General features: G+C 36.1%; 1 protein-coding gene across 3 annotated transcripts in view; it reads left to right on the top strand.

The window, feature by feature from the left end:
* Positions 1–12766, top strand: part of CHM (CHM Rab escort protein) — a 206492-nt gene that overhangs the window by 78024 nt on the left and 115702 nt on the right. For all 3 annotated transcript variants that reach the window (XM_035028821.1, XM_035028822.1, XM_035028823.1), the window contains exons 5-8: positions 3834–4221; positions 9795–9911; positions 10416–10536; positions 12016–12241. In XM_035028821.1, coding sequence (XP_034884712.1) covers positions 3834–4221; positions 9795–9911; positions 10416–10536; positions 12016–12241 — 852 coding nt within the window. The remainder of the gene's footprint in view (positions 1–3833; positions 4222–9794; positions 9912–10415; positions 10537–12015; positions 12242–12766) is intronic.

Genomic DNA, 12766 nt, shown 5'->3' with positions numbered 1-12766 from the left:
ATGAGTCTCTTGTAGGCAGCATTTAGATGGGTCTTGTTTTGTTATCCAGTTTGCCATCCTGTGTCTTTTGATTGGAGCATTTAGTCCATTTGCATTCAGAACTTTTGATAGCTATGTATTTATTGCCATTTTATTACTTGTTTTGTCGTGTCTGGAGATTTTCTCTGTTCCTTTCTTTGTCACTTTTGTTCTTTTCTTTCCACTCAGATAGTCGCCTTTAGTATTTCTTGCAGGGCTGGTTTAGTGGTCACAAACTCCTTTAGTTTTATTTTCTCTGGGAAACTCTTCATCTCTCCTTCTCTTCTGTCTTGGTGGATAGAGATTCTTGGCTGCTGATTTTTCCCATTCAGCACTTTGATTATATCATGACACTGTTCTGACTTACTAAGTTTCTGTGGAGAGATCTGCAGCTAGTCTTATGGGTCTTCCTTTGTAAGCTCAGTACTTCTTTTGTCTTGCTGCTTTTAGGATTTTTTTCTTTGTAGCTATATTTTGCAAATTTAATTATAATAAATCTTGGTATTGGCCCACTTTTGTGGATTTTGATGGGAGTCCTCTGTGCTTCAGGATCTGGATGTCTGTTTCCTTCCCCAGATTAGGGAATCTTTCAGCTATTATTTCCTCAAATAAATTTTCTGCCCCCTTTTCTCTCTCTTCCTGTTCTCGGACTTGTATAGTACGAATGTTCTTTCGTTTGATGGAGTCACTGAGTTCTCTGAATCTATTCTCCTGATCCATAATTCTTCTTTCTCTCTTTTGCGGCTTTGTATTTGTCTGTTATTTTACCTTCTATATCACTTATCTGTTCCTCTGCTTCTTTCATCCTTGTGTTCATTGTATCCAGTCTGTTTCAGATCTTTTCTATAGCAGTTTACATTTCTGTTTTGTGTGTTTTTTTTTTAACTCTTTTATCTCTCTGGTAAGGGCCTCCCTGAAGTCTTCCATTCTTTTCTCAAGTCCAGTCATTATCCTTATGATTGCTGCTTTCAGTTCTCCATTCAGGCATGTTATTTATATCTGTTTCAGTTAGATCTCTGGCTGTGACCTTATCTTGTTGTTTCATTTGGGATGAATTCCTCCGTCTTGGCATTTTGCCTAAGTGTCTGGCTTTGTTAGAAAATCTTGTTCCGTTTCCTGCTTTTGAGTGTATTGGCTTTATGAAGAAGAGGTCATATAGTACCCAGGGCCTCGTGCTTCAGGGCATGTGTCTGGTGCATGCTCATGCATTCTGCTGCTTGTTTTGGCTGCTGTGTCCTTCAGGCCAGTTATCTGCAGAGTCTATCCTTGCCTTCATTGGGCAGTGTTTGGTCCTTGGGCAGAGTGCAGTGAATTTAACTAGGTGTACTCCGGTCTACTTGTTAAATGAGACCCAATACTACTTCCACTAGACCTGAATCTTTGCATAACTCTCTGGTCAGGAGATGTTGTGGCTGGTTTTCTGGGGAAGGGTCCTGTCAAGCTAGGACTGAGTCAAACTTGACAAAGAAGTTCAGTAGGGGTAGAGTGCAGGGGTGTTGGACCTGGTATAAGCCAGTTAGGCAGCCAGTGTAGGTGCTCTGGTGTTTATAGCAGTTGGTTCTTTTTTTATGCTGAGGGGTGGGGGAGGGAAATGGAGCCAGGCAGCTCCATTGTCCCTGGAGAGGGTTCTTGTTGTTCTCAGGAACTCAGTTTGAGAAGAGGGAATTATCTCCCCCCTGTGTGTCCCAGGTGTTCTTTAGATGACTGTCCGCCCCCAGGTGGTTTGCCTGCCTTCTCTCCAGGATCAGTGCAGTTTGCTCTCCAGGCTCTATCCCAGCCATGCTGTGGATCTCTAAAACTCTAGTCTTCAATCCCTGCTGGTTGCAAAAACTCACAAAACTCTGCCCCTTTTGTTTTCCCAGCCAATGGAATGTGTTCCCCTGTATGCTTCTCTCTCCCTTGCCTTTCTCCCAGACCAGGGCTCCCTCCCCTCCACAGCATGAGAGATCTGTTTTTCCCCCAAAGCATGTTTCTGCACTTCCTGCCTTCCTCCATGTGGCCTCTTCTCTCCCTCTAGTTGTGTAGTTTGTTCTGTCAGTCCTCAGGTTGATTTCTTGGGTATTCAGAATGATCTGATAGTTATCTAGTTGTTTTCAAGGGTGAAGAGCTTAGGATCCTTCTGTTCCACCATCTTAGCTCTTCTCCCCAGCACTTTTTTTTTTTTTTTTGACATTTAAGTTATGTTACTCTTTCATTGTACCTCTTTTATTATAGTGTTTATTGTATTAATTGTAATAAGACATTTTAAAAATACACTGAAAAGTGTACTCAGACTTACTTATAATTTATTGCTTTTTCCTGGCCTCCTATCTTGTGTTTTCTGCAGATTCAGTTTGTTTCGTGTTTACACACACACACACACACACACACACACCCTTGGCATGTAGAAACCATTTATTCTTCAATAATTTATTAGCACGTCTGTAGAGCAGTGCAGGAGGTGCTGTGAGGGACACATAAGTAGAGATGGTCTGGTCTTCCCTCAAGGGGATTAAAGTCTACCTCAGAAGATAAAGTATATCCTGGACAGCCAAAGGACTATTAAAAGGAACTGATAAATAAATGCAAGGTAAACTGCATGTGTGTATTTTGGGGACATGAAGTAATAGAATGATACGTATGGTTGGTTTAAGGAAGTTTTTTGGGGAAATATTTAAAATTTTTCTTACAGTGGATAGATTGTTAAAGTACGTGCTTATTTTTGAGAATAGGAGAATTACGATATTATGGGGAGTGGGATGAATAACCCAGGAGACACAAATGATATGGTCCAAAACATGGAGATTGGAGTTAATAGATTCAGAGAGATGCTATGTCTGAAAACAAGAGCAGTAAGACCAGAAAATAGTTGATAAAGAAGGTGATACGGGTTAGAGGCAGGAAGAAGACTTTATGGGGTAGGGCTTAGAGACCATACAAGGAAGAGCTGCTCTAAGTTCTTGAGCAATCAGTTAGCAGGTGTTTACTTCCCAAGGCCTATCATTGGCATTTTTAGTGTTGCACAGTAGGACAACTCAATGAAATGTAGGTTCTGTGGAGGATAAACCATGAAAGTGAAATGCATAATGTGGGTAGATTGAACAGGAGCCTGTTTTATCAGTAGTAACTTTGGAATTGGGACTTCCAGTAGAGTAATAGACACTAAAACAAAATAAAGCAGGAAAGAAAAGAAAAAGATCCTCTTAGATACCACATTGTGATAAGCCAACTTAAACTTTATGGCAACTTTTTCTAGCTCTGTCCCATCATCAAAAATAATAATCTTTCATAACTACCATTGTTGAACATTTACTGTGTGCTAGGCACTGTGATAGGTTCTTTGCACATGACACCATGAAGACTAAACTGTTAATCTTCAAAACAACCTTGTGAGGTAGATGCTATTATCCATATGTTATAGATGGATAATTTAGATCAGAGAGGATAAATAACTTGTGTAAGTTCACAGAGTTACCTAATTACAGGGTCAGGATTTGAACATTGTCCTGTTTATTCTGAAGCCTGTGCTCATAAGCACTTTTGATTTGTTTCTAAAATACAATTCCCTTGATGACATTAAATTCTCAAAAGTGTACATATGACAGACCCTACTAAACTCTGAAATCTTTATGTGTATTTTTCAAATATTAATTATGTTTTATATTGTATTGGAACTTTAACAGATGGATGTTTAGTGTGTGGTTCATATAAGGCAAAATGTATACTGAACTTGATAATATAAATGGGGTAAAGAAATAAAAATCGCCATTAAAATAATATAAAAATGTAGCCAGTACAATATTCAAAAGTGTGTTGTTATTATGATTTCTCATTAGTCAGGATTTACATGAAGATGTTGAAGAAGCTGGTGCACTGCAGAAAAATCATGCTTCTGTGATATCTGGAAGCCCCACAGAAACTGCACATTCTGCCTATCTGCCTTCAGAAGATGAGTCATTATGCACTGGGAGCTGTGAAATGCCCACAGAACAAACTCCAAGCAGTGATCTAGAGACTGCCCTAGAAATAAACGATGTGGGAGTAACAGGGGAAGAAGAAAAACATTATGACGATAAAACTTGTGTGAAGTCAGCTTCAGAAGAAGAAACAAGTGAAAATGTGCCTACAGCAGAAGACACTGCATTGCCACCAAAGAAAAATAGGATTACTTACTCACAAATTATTAAAGAAGGCAGGAGATTTAATATTGATTTGGTATCAAAAGTAAGTACTAATTTTCTTCATCTTATCATTAGAATAATACTAATTTTTAATTGAAAATAGCATCTGGGACCATAAACGCAGTTACCATAATTTTATTTTTTGAAGTGTGGAACATTTGTTTTATAAAGAGATAGTAGCCAGAAATTTATACTTCAGTTAAAATATTCTTTAAATATAGGTTTAAAAATGCATTAAAAATGCTCAGTACTGTAGCACAAGAATACTTTTGTACTGGAGCAGAGTCCACTCTAATATTCTCCTACTGCATGGACACCAAGAATTCTATCAAGAGAAAAATTCTAATGAGCCTAATTATAAATTTATATTATATTTATAGTTAATTAAACGAACTTTTTTTTTTTTTAGCCCTTCTATAACTATTTTAACATCTGTATGGGGGCACCTGGATGGCTCAGTCCTTAAACGTCTGCCTTCGATCTCAGGGTCCCGGGATCGAGCCCCACATCAGGCTCCCTGCTCTGCAAGAAGCCTGTTTCTCCCTCTCTCACTCCCCTTGCTTGTGTTCCCTCTCTCACTATGTCTCTCTCTGTCAAATAAATAAATAAAATCTTTTAAAAAAAATCTGTATGATGATGAACATTCTGAATAAACCAGTGCATTTTTGAAAATCACCTGTTCAGGTATGAGGGCTTTAGAGGATAATTTAATGGTTGATAGGGGAGGGAGACTGGAAACAATGCTATTCTTTGGTTATATTTCAGTCCCTAACTCTGACGTTAGGTCAGTGTAACTTCAGAGGAGGTCCCTGAGTCTTTGGAGAGTACAATGTTGTATTGGGTTTATAGGAAGCAAGGTTAATGTAGTGCAAAAAGAACAGAAAACCAGTAAGGATGGTCTTAAAAGGTTAGATATAGGGTGCGCCTGGATAGCTCAGTCAGTTGAATGTATGCCTTCAGCTCAGGTCTTGATCCCAGGGCCGATGGATAGAGCCCCACATCTGGCTCCCTGCTCAGTGGGGAATCTGCTTCTCCCTCTGCCCCTCCCCCCCCAGCTCCTGTGCATGCTCTCTCTCTTTCTCTCTCTCTCTCAAGTAAATAAATACAAATCTTAAAAAAAAAAGATACAGGGCTGGGAGAAAGTAGAAAAAAACAGACTAAATCCCATAAATTGAGGGCAAACAATAAGAAATTAAAAAGAAGTAGGAGAGTGTAGTAAATAATATTAGACTTGCCTCAAAACTAAGCTTTTCAATTTAATGTGCTCTCTTGAAGTTCCAAGTTACAGAGTAAAGAGAGACTAATTGCATATTCCTCACATTTTGCTGATACAATCCCATATACTCACACTGCTGCTCTCTTTGAACCTGATGCCTAAAAATATGAGTATATTTTTTAGTAAAAAAATCCTTTGTTTCTTTCCATCACATAGCTTTCTGTGTCTGATTCTTTCCTGCTCTTGAGTTGACTGCTACTTTGGTCCTACTTCATATTTCTGTGCCATCTATTCCACCTTTACCTACTGTGACCCTGCCGTGCTTTGAAATCTAGCATTTTTTCCATGTTACCTTGGCTCTTGATTTCTGGGTGGAAGTTTAATCATAGTTTATTAATGGTCTTCCTCCTCTCATGAACAGAAAATAAGTTTTACAAAACCAAAAAATAAAATAAGAAAACTGAAGTAGTCAAGTTACAAATGGGCTTTGTTCTGAAATTTTCATTTTTAGTTAGTTACTTGGAATATGGAATGCCTAATTTAAATGATGATATAAATGTTGGTTAAGAATCAAGACTAGTGCGGCGCCTGGGTGGCTCAGTCGGTTAAGCATCTGCCTTTGGCTCAGGTCATGATTCCAGGGTTCTGGGATCCAACCCCGCATCGGGCTCCTTGCTCTGCAGGGAGCCCGCTTCTCCCCCCTCCTCCCCGCTTGTACTCCTCTCTCACTGTCTCTTCTTCTCTCTCTCTCTCAAATTAAAAAAAAGAATCAACAGTAGTTTATAATAGTCTCTAACCCTTATGGTAGCTGAAATACAGTATAAATATTGCAAAGGAAAATGGTAGAAGATGGTGGTGTATCAATTTTTGGAATTAGTGTAGAAAATTATTCACTTGTATGAAAGAAAGTGAATGCTGATTGTAGTGGAGGGGGAGATAGTTTAATTAGATGCTAAGATGTCTGAGGAGACTTAAGATTTCTGGATATTTTCATGAGTTTCAGTGGATCACAATAGTTTGTCTTTTAGGGTAAATTAAAAACAGATGTGTCTAGAGAGGTCAAGGCAGTTTACTTTGTCCTGCATAGTAGTTTTCATGGTTTTATATATTTAAAAAAAATAATAAATTCATCCTACAAAAGCAGCAGTAGCTAAAGAATACAGAACCATTGCAATATAAGAGGTTTATTATCATTTTTTAATGTTAGTCATTTAGTGAATATTTACTGAGTACCTATGGTGTAGAAAGCCGTACATTCCATGATATTGGGGCAATCAGTTACTCCTTGGAAATTCTATCTGTTCTAGTTTCAGTTATTGCATCTAAATTTAGGATGATTGCCAAATATCTATTTCAAGCCCTACCTCTTTCCTAAAGTCCAGTTTGATGTCTCCAAACTACTTGACATTTCTTTTTTTTTTAAAGATTTTTATTGATTTATTTGACAGAGAGAGAGACACAGCGAAAGGGAACACAAGCAGGGGGAGTAGAAGAGGGAGAAGCAGGCTTCCCGCAGAGCAGGGAGCCTGATGCGAGGCTCGATCCCAGGATCCTGGGATCATGACCTGAGCCGAAGGCAGACACTTAACGACTGAGCCACCCAGGCGCCCCTACATTTCTACATGCATTCCATCTCAAAGTCATCATGGTAAAACTGACACACACATTACTGTGGTGCTTTACCCACATAAATATAGCCTTTTAAAAAGTAGTCTTATACTACTCAGGGTAGGTTAAATAAAATACTTAACATTTTTATGTAGTATATATATTATTATTATAGTATAATATTATACTGCTTAGAGTAATAGAGAAAATCAAAGTTGAAGGTCTTAAACAATTAAAACTCTTTTCTAAGAAAGTCCATAACCCTTAATAATTATGGAACCAACATGGCCAAGTGAAGCAAAAATGATTAATTATTAAATCAATTATTAAATTGTCAAATTTTTTTTTTAAAGATTTTATTTATTTATTTGACAGAGAGAGACACAGCGAGAGAGGGAACACAAGCAGGGGGAGTGGGAGAGAGAGAAGCAGGCTTCCCGCGGAGCAGGGAGCCCAATGTGGGGCTCGATCCCAGGACCCTGAGATCACGATCCGAGCCGAAGGCAGACGCTTAATGACTGAGCCACCCAGGCACCCCTAATTGTCAATATTTTAATGAAATTGAAGTATTCTTTTTATTTTTATTGAAGTATAATTAACATACAATATTATATTAGTTTCAGTTGTACAACATATTGATTGGACAGTTCTATACATTTACTAATTGCTCACCACTATTACTCACCATCTGTCACCAGACAACATTGGTATAATATTATTGACTATATTCCCTGTGCTGTACTTCTCATCTCCATGACTTACTTATTTTATAACTGTAAGTTTGTACCTCTTAATTCCCTTTATCTATTTCATTCACCCAACCACAGCCACCCATCTCCTCTCTGGCAACTACCCAGTTTGTTCTCTGTAGTTAAGAGTCTGGTTTTTTGTTTCTTTGTTCATTTGTTTTGTTTTTTAGATTCCACATATAAGTGAAATCATATGGTATTTGTCTTTCTCTGACTTATTTCACTTAGTATACTGCCCTCTAGGTCCATCCATGTTGTTGCAAATGGCAAGATTTCATTCTTTTTTATCACCAAGTAATTCCATTGTGTATATATATATATATATATATACACAACTTTATCCATTTTTCTGTTGAAGGATACTTGGTATTCTTTAGCCTCTCATCACTGAAATTTCTGTTACATCACTTAGAGAGTGGTGAAAAAGAGGCTTAGGTTTAAATACTTGTTATTACTAAGCTTCAGACAAAAGTTTAGTGTAGTTTTAATTGAAATGTGTTCTCAGTGTTATCTTAATGCATTATTTTAAGCTGGCATTAAATCTTAAGCTTTACTAAGATCTTATTAAGTGAAAATGCATCTTATGTTTGTGTTAATATTTGTGAAATTATTATGACTACTGAGGGATCATTGAATTTCAAGTATTTGTTGAAACAGATTAGGTATTTGAAGTACCTATTTTTTATTATAATTACAGAATACTTGGCAATATATTCTTTTTTTTTTTAAGATTTTATTTATTTATTCATGAGAGACAGAGAGAGAGAGAGAGGCAGAGGGAGAAGCAGGCTCCCAAGGAGCAGGGAGCCCAATGCGGGACTCGATCCCAGGACCCTGAGATCATGACTTGAGCCGAAGGCAGACACTTAACCATCTGAGCCACCCAGGCGCCCCATGGCAATATATTCTTAAAAACGGGCTATATCAGTTGTGTAGGGTATTAGGCTGAAGATAATGAAATAACATGCTATATTTAGTCAGGGTAATTGGATTAGTTTCAGAAAAAGAAGCAGTGCCAGCTTTGTTGTGTACAATGCTGGACTTTATAAAAATTCACCTAACTGATACTGATTTTCAAAGTCTTTACTGACCTCTTGGATACTCAGACTAACCAGTTTGGATTGATTTTTGAAATGCCCTTTTTCTTTGTAGTAAAGCTAATTGTTTTCTTTCCCTTCCCTATTACAGATGTAACATTTACATTTTTAATATTTATTTATATACACTTAAAGGTATATCTGTATAGGACATAGCCAAATCTGTTGCATTTAACCATATAGTTAAATTTAGAACATGCTAGATAATACTGTTGAAGTTGTTTTTGTCTCTGATATTGGTTATGAGTGATGTGAATGATTAAATCAATTCCTCACATGCATGCTGGCGATACCCATCATCCTCACTTCTTGAAAAAGACATATCATTTAAATCTAGCCTGCTAGGATTATAGAGGGACCTTAAAATTCAACTCTTGTGGTGGAAATGTATAACCAATCTTTTTCTTTTTTGTTTGGTGAGGAAGTCCAGCGAGCTGGTGTTTTCTTACTGACCACCTGTCGTTTTATAAGGCTACAGTCTCTTATTCAGAACCCTTGGGCCTGGTGTGTTCTGTTATTTAGATTTAAAAAATTATTTTAGAAAGTAATATAGTACATATGCTGATATGCTATAGATGTAACAACAGTCTTAGCAGAGTCTGAGGAGGCACTCTGTAATGAAACCTATTAATATTTCTGCAGTCAAATGTATGAATATTCACAGTAAGTGGGGCAAAGACAGAAGAGCCTCATATCAGTTTGGGTCATTTTGTTGCCTAACTAATTATGGAAAAACTTGATTCCAGAGTTTTTTGGGTTTTGAATTTCAGATAATCAATTGTAAACCTGTCGTAAAGTATGTTATGTATGACAGTATTAATAGGTATAATGCTTTTTACAAATATTTAAAAATGTAGTGGAATTATATATATCTTTATTTAGCATTTATCAGTTTTTCCACAATTTTACCTTTTATTTCATCCTGTAAAATATTCTCTTTGTACAGCTGCTGTATTCTCGAGGATTGCTAATTGATCTTTTAATCAAATCTAATGTAAGTCGATATGCAGAGTTCAAAAATATTACCAGGATTCTTGCATTTCGAGAAGGAAGAGTGGAACAGGTACTTGCTACTGAAGTATTGTAACTGGGTATGAGCTTAAGTTATTATGATATATTTTGGAAGGATAAGCAAATAGGATTGTTATTTTCCTGGCAAAGCAACAAATTCCAATCCTGCATGGTAAAAGTAAATAGTAAGAGATTACTCAGTTAAAATTTCTAGTGTTAATTTTTTCATGAGTTATTCTGCAGCCTGATGTTGGTGTTGAGAAAAGGTTAATATCAGGCAGTATTGCTAGATTTGAGCTGTCATTTGTACCCAGTTAGGGGTGACGTGCCATTGGCCTTTTAATGGCATAAGGAGCAACTTGGCAGAATTAAGTAAGAGAGCTCACAAGTTAATTAGCTCTGAAGCCAACAGAGATGCCATTAGAACTGATGGAAGGTAACATGAATGGCTAGCATGGAAATAATGATCTTGTTATAGTTAAAAGGAAAAGAAACGTAATTTGGAATACTTGTATCACTAGGAAGCAGTTTCTTAACTTAAAATCATGTTTTTCAGGTTCCTTGTTCTAGAGCAGATGTCTTTAATAGCAAACAACTTACTATGGTAGAAAAGCGAATGCTAATGAAGTTTCTTACATTTTGTATGGAGTATGAAAAACATCCTGATGAATATAAAGGTATTGTTTTCTATTAAATTGTGTTCTCTAGTTATTTGAGCTTTCTTATTTTAATATGCTTGCTCTGATGTAGTAAGCCACTCATTTCTCTGTTAAAGTACATTCTTACTCTGCACTGTCCAATAGGTTAGCCATGAATAACATGTAGCTATTTAAATTAACATTAATTAAAATTAAATTTAAAATTCAGTTCCTCAGTTGGACTAGCCATATTTGAAGTGCTCAGTAGCCACGTGTGGTTATTAGCTACTATGGCTACAGTACAGCTATAGAATGTTTTCATCATTGTGGAAGTGCTATGCTGGGTGTTAGTTTTTATTCTTGTTAAGTAAATACTGCTGTCAACTAGTTCTTCATAGATGATACATTCTTTTCATTGTTCCATTAATTTTTTTCAGCAGTTAAAAAAATCTGTATATTTTTTTCATTTTCCCAGGATTACTTTTGCTTGGTATATTGAATTATTCATTTTGACTGATTAAGAAAAAGAGGCTAGATGGTATGGGGAGTGTATTAGAGGACATGGTTTCTAGTCTTGGCTTTGACCCAAATCATACAGTTACTTCAGAGTTTGTTGAAAATTGAACATCTCCGTTTAGTATCAGAGCTTTATACTTTTTAAGTGCTTTGGGCTGGAAACATTATCCAAAATAGGAATATTCTATTGATGTTTCATTTATAAGGTTACAATGAGAAATATAGCAGTATTTTTTTTTTTTTTACTTGATGGAATATTAAAAGTCAGGCTCTTGCTCTTAAAGCTTCATGTCCATTAGATACTGCCAAATCGTTCTTCACAGTGGTGTAAACTTATGTTCTCTCAGTAAATTTTTATAATTTTTATGTTTTTTTCTTTCATCATGGAGTTGTATTTCCTACCACTAACAGTCCAGTTACATTTTTTTCTGTTCTTTAAATGAGTAGTTTTTAGGGGTCCCTTGTTTTGAGGTGTGATATAAGGCAGTAAGACTGATTCCATTAGCCACACAGAAATTAACTTCCTTACTTTTTAGTCATAGTTTATTGTTCTTAGTTTTAGTAAGAAATATACATTTCAAAAAAATTAAGTATCATTGTTTTCACCAAAAAATTGCCATTTGTCATATTTAATATTTCAAAGTGTAATTATTGACATTATTCTGCAGTTTTAATGATAATAAAGTTAATTATTGCCAATTATGGAAACCTGTTGTGATGGTTAATGAATTATTTAATATTTTTCTAGTTTTTTAAGTCTGTAAACTACTAAAGATTCATCATTTAAAGCTTAAAAATTGTGCCATTAATTCAGTTAAGATAGTGAGATTGTTTCTAGTTTCTTTTTTTCCCCTAAAGTCTGTGGTTTCTGTCTAAAATGTAATATTTGCCACCTGGGTCTTTTGCCAAGTGTTTTGAACAGGCTTGATTTCTTTTGTGCAGTGTTTTTTAAATTGGAAGTTTGGTTCTGATTTTAACTGATAAATTTTTATCTTTACATAGCCTATGAGGAGATTACATTTTCTGAGTATTTAAAAACTCAAAAATTAACCCCCAACCTCCGGTACTTTGTCCTGCATTCAATTGCAATGACATCAGAGACAGCCTGCAATACCATAGATGGTCTCAAAGCTACCAAAAACTTTCTTCGCTGTCTTGGGCGGTATGGCAACACTCCATTTTTGTTTCCTTTATATGGCCAAGGAGAACTTCCTCAGTGTTTCTGCAGGTAAGACTGGCATTGGTTCTCTTGTTTCTTCTTAAGGTAATAAATAACAGATGAAAATTAAAAAGACAAAAATGAGATTTATTCAAGATTTAGTATATGCAAGCATAGTCTGTTGTTCTGCTCTTTTATAAATCTGTGTATTTGCCTACCTACCTGTCTGATATTCAGTTTGGCCTGTGTTTGAACTTCATAAAATAGAACCCCACTGTAAATTCCTTATTTCACTCAATATTAGTTTCAAAACACCATCCTTGTTTTGCACAATTATACTTTCATTGCTATGTAGTATTCCATTGTGAATATACCACAATTTATTTTTCCATTTTTCTTTTGGTAGACACAAGATGTTTCCAGGGGTTTCTTTTTGTTTGTTTGTTTTTGTTTTTTTGTTTTGCTTTTTGCTGTTATTAACATCCTTGTGTATGTTTCAGGATATGTATGTTCAAGAATTCCTCTATGATACATATCTAGGAGTGGAACTTCCAAGTCATGGGGTATATGAATGTTCATACAAGATAGTACCCA

The sequence above is a fragment of the Mirounga leonina genome, unplaced genomic scaffold (assembly GCF_011800145.1).
Source record: "Mirounga leonina isolate KUSES-001 unplaced genomic scaffold, KU_Mleo_1.0 Mir_204, whole genome shotgun sequence".
Classification (NCBI taxonomy): domain Eukaryota; kingdom Metazoa; phylum Chordata; class Mammalia; order Carnivora; family Phocidae; genus Mirounga; species Mirounga leonina.
The sequence above is the reverse complement of the archived record's forward strand: the minus strand, read 5'-3'. Positions and strand labels throughout refer to the sequence as shown.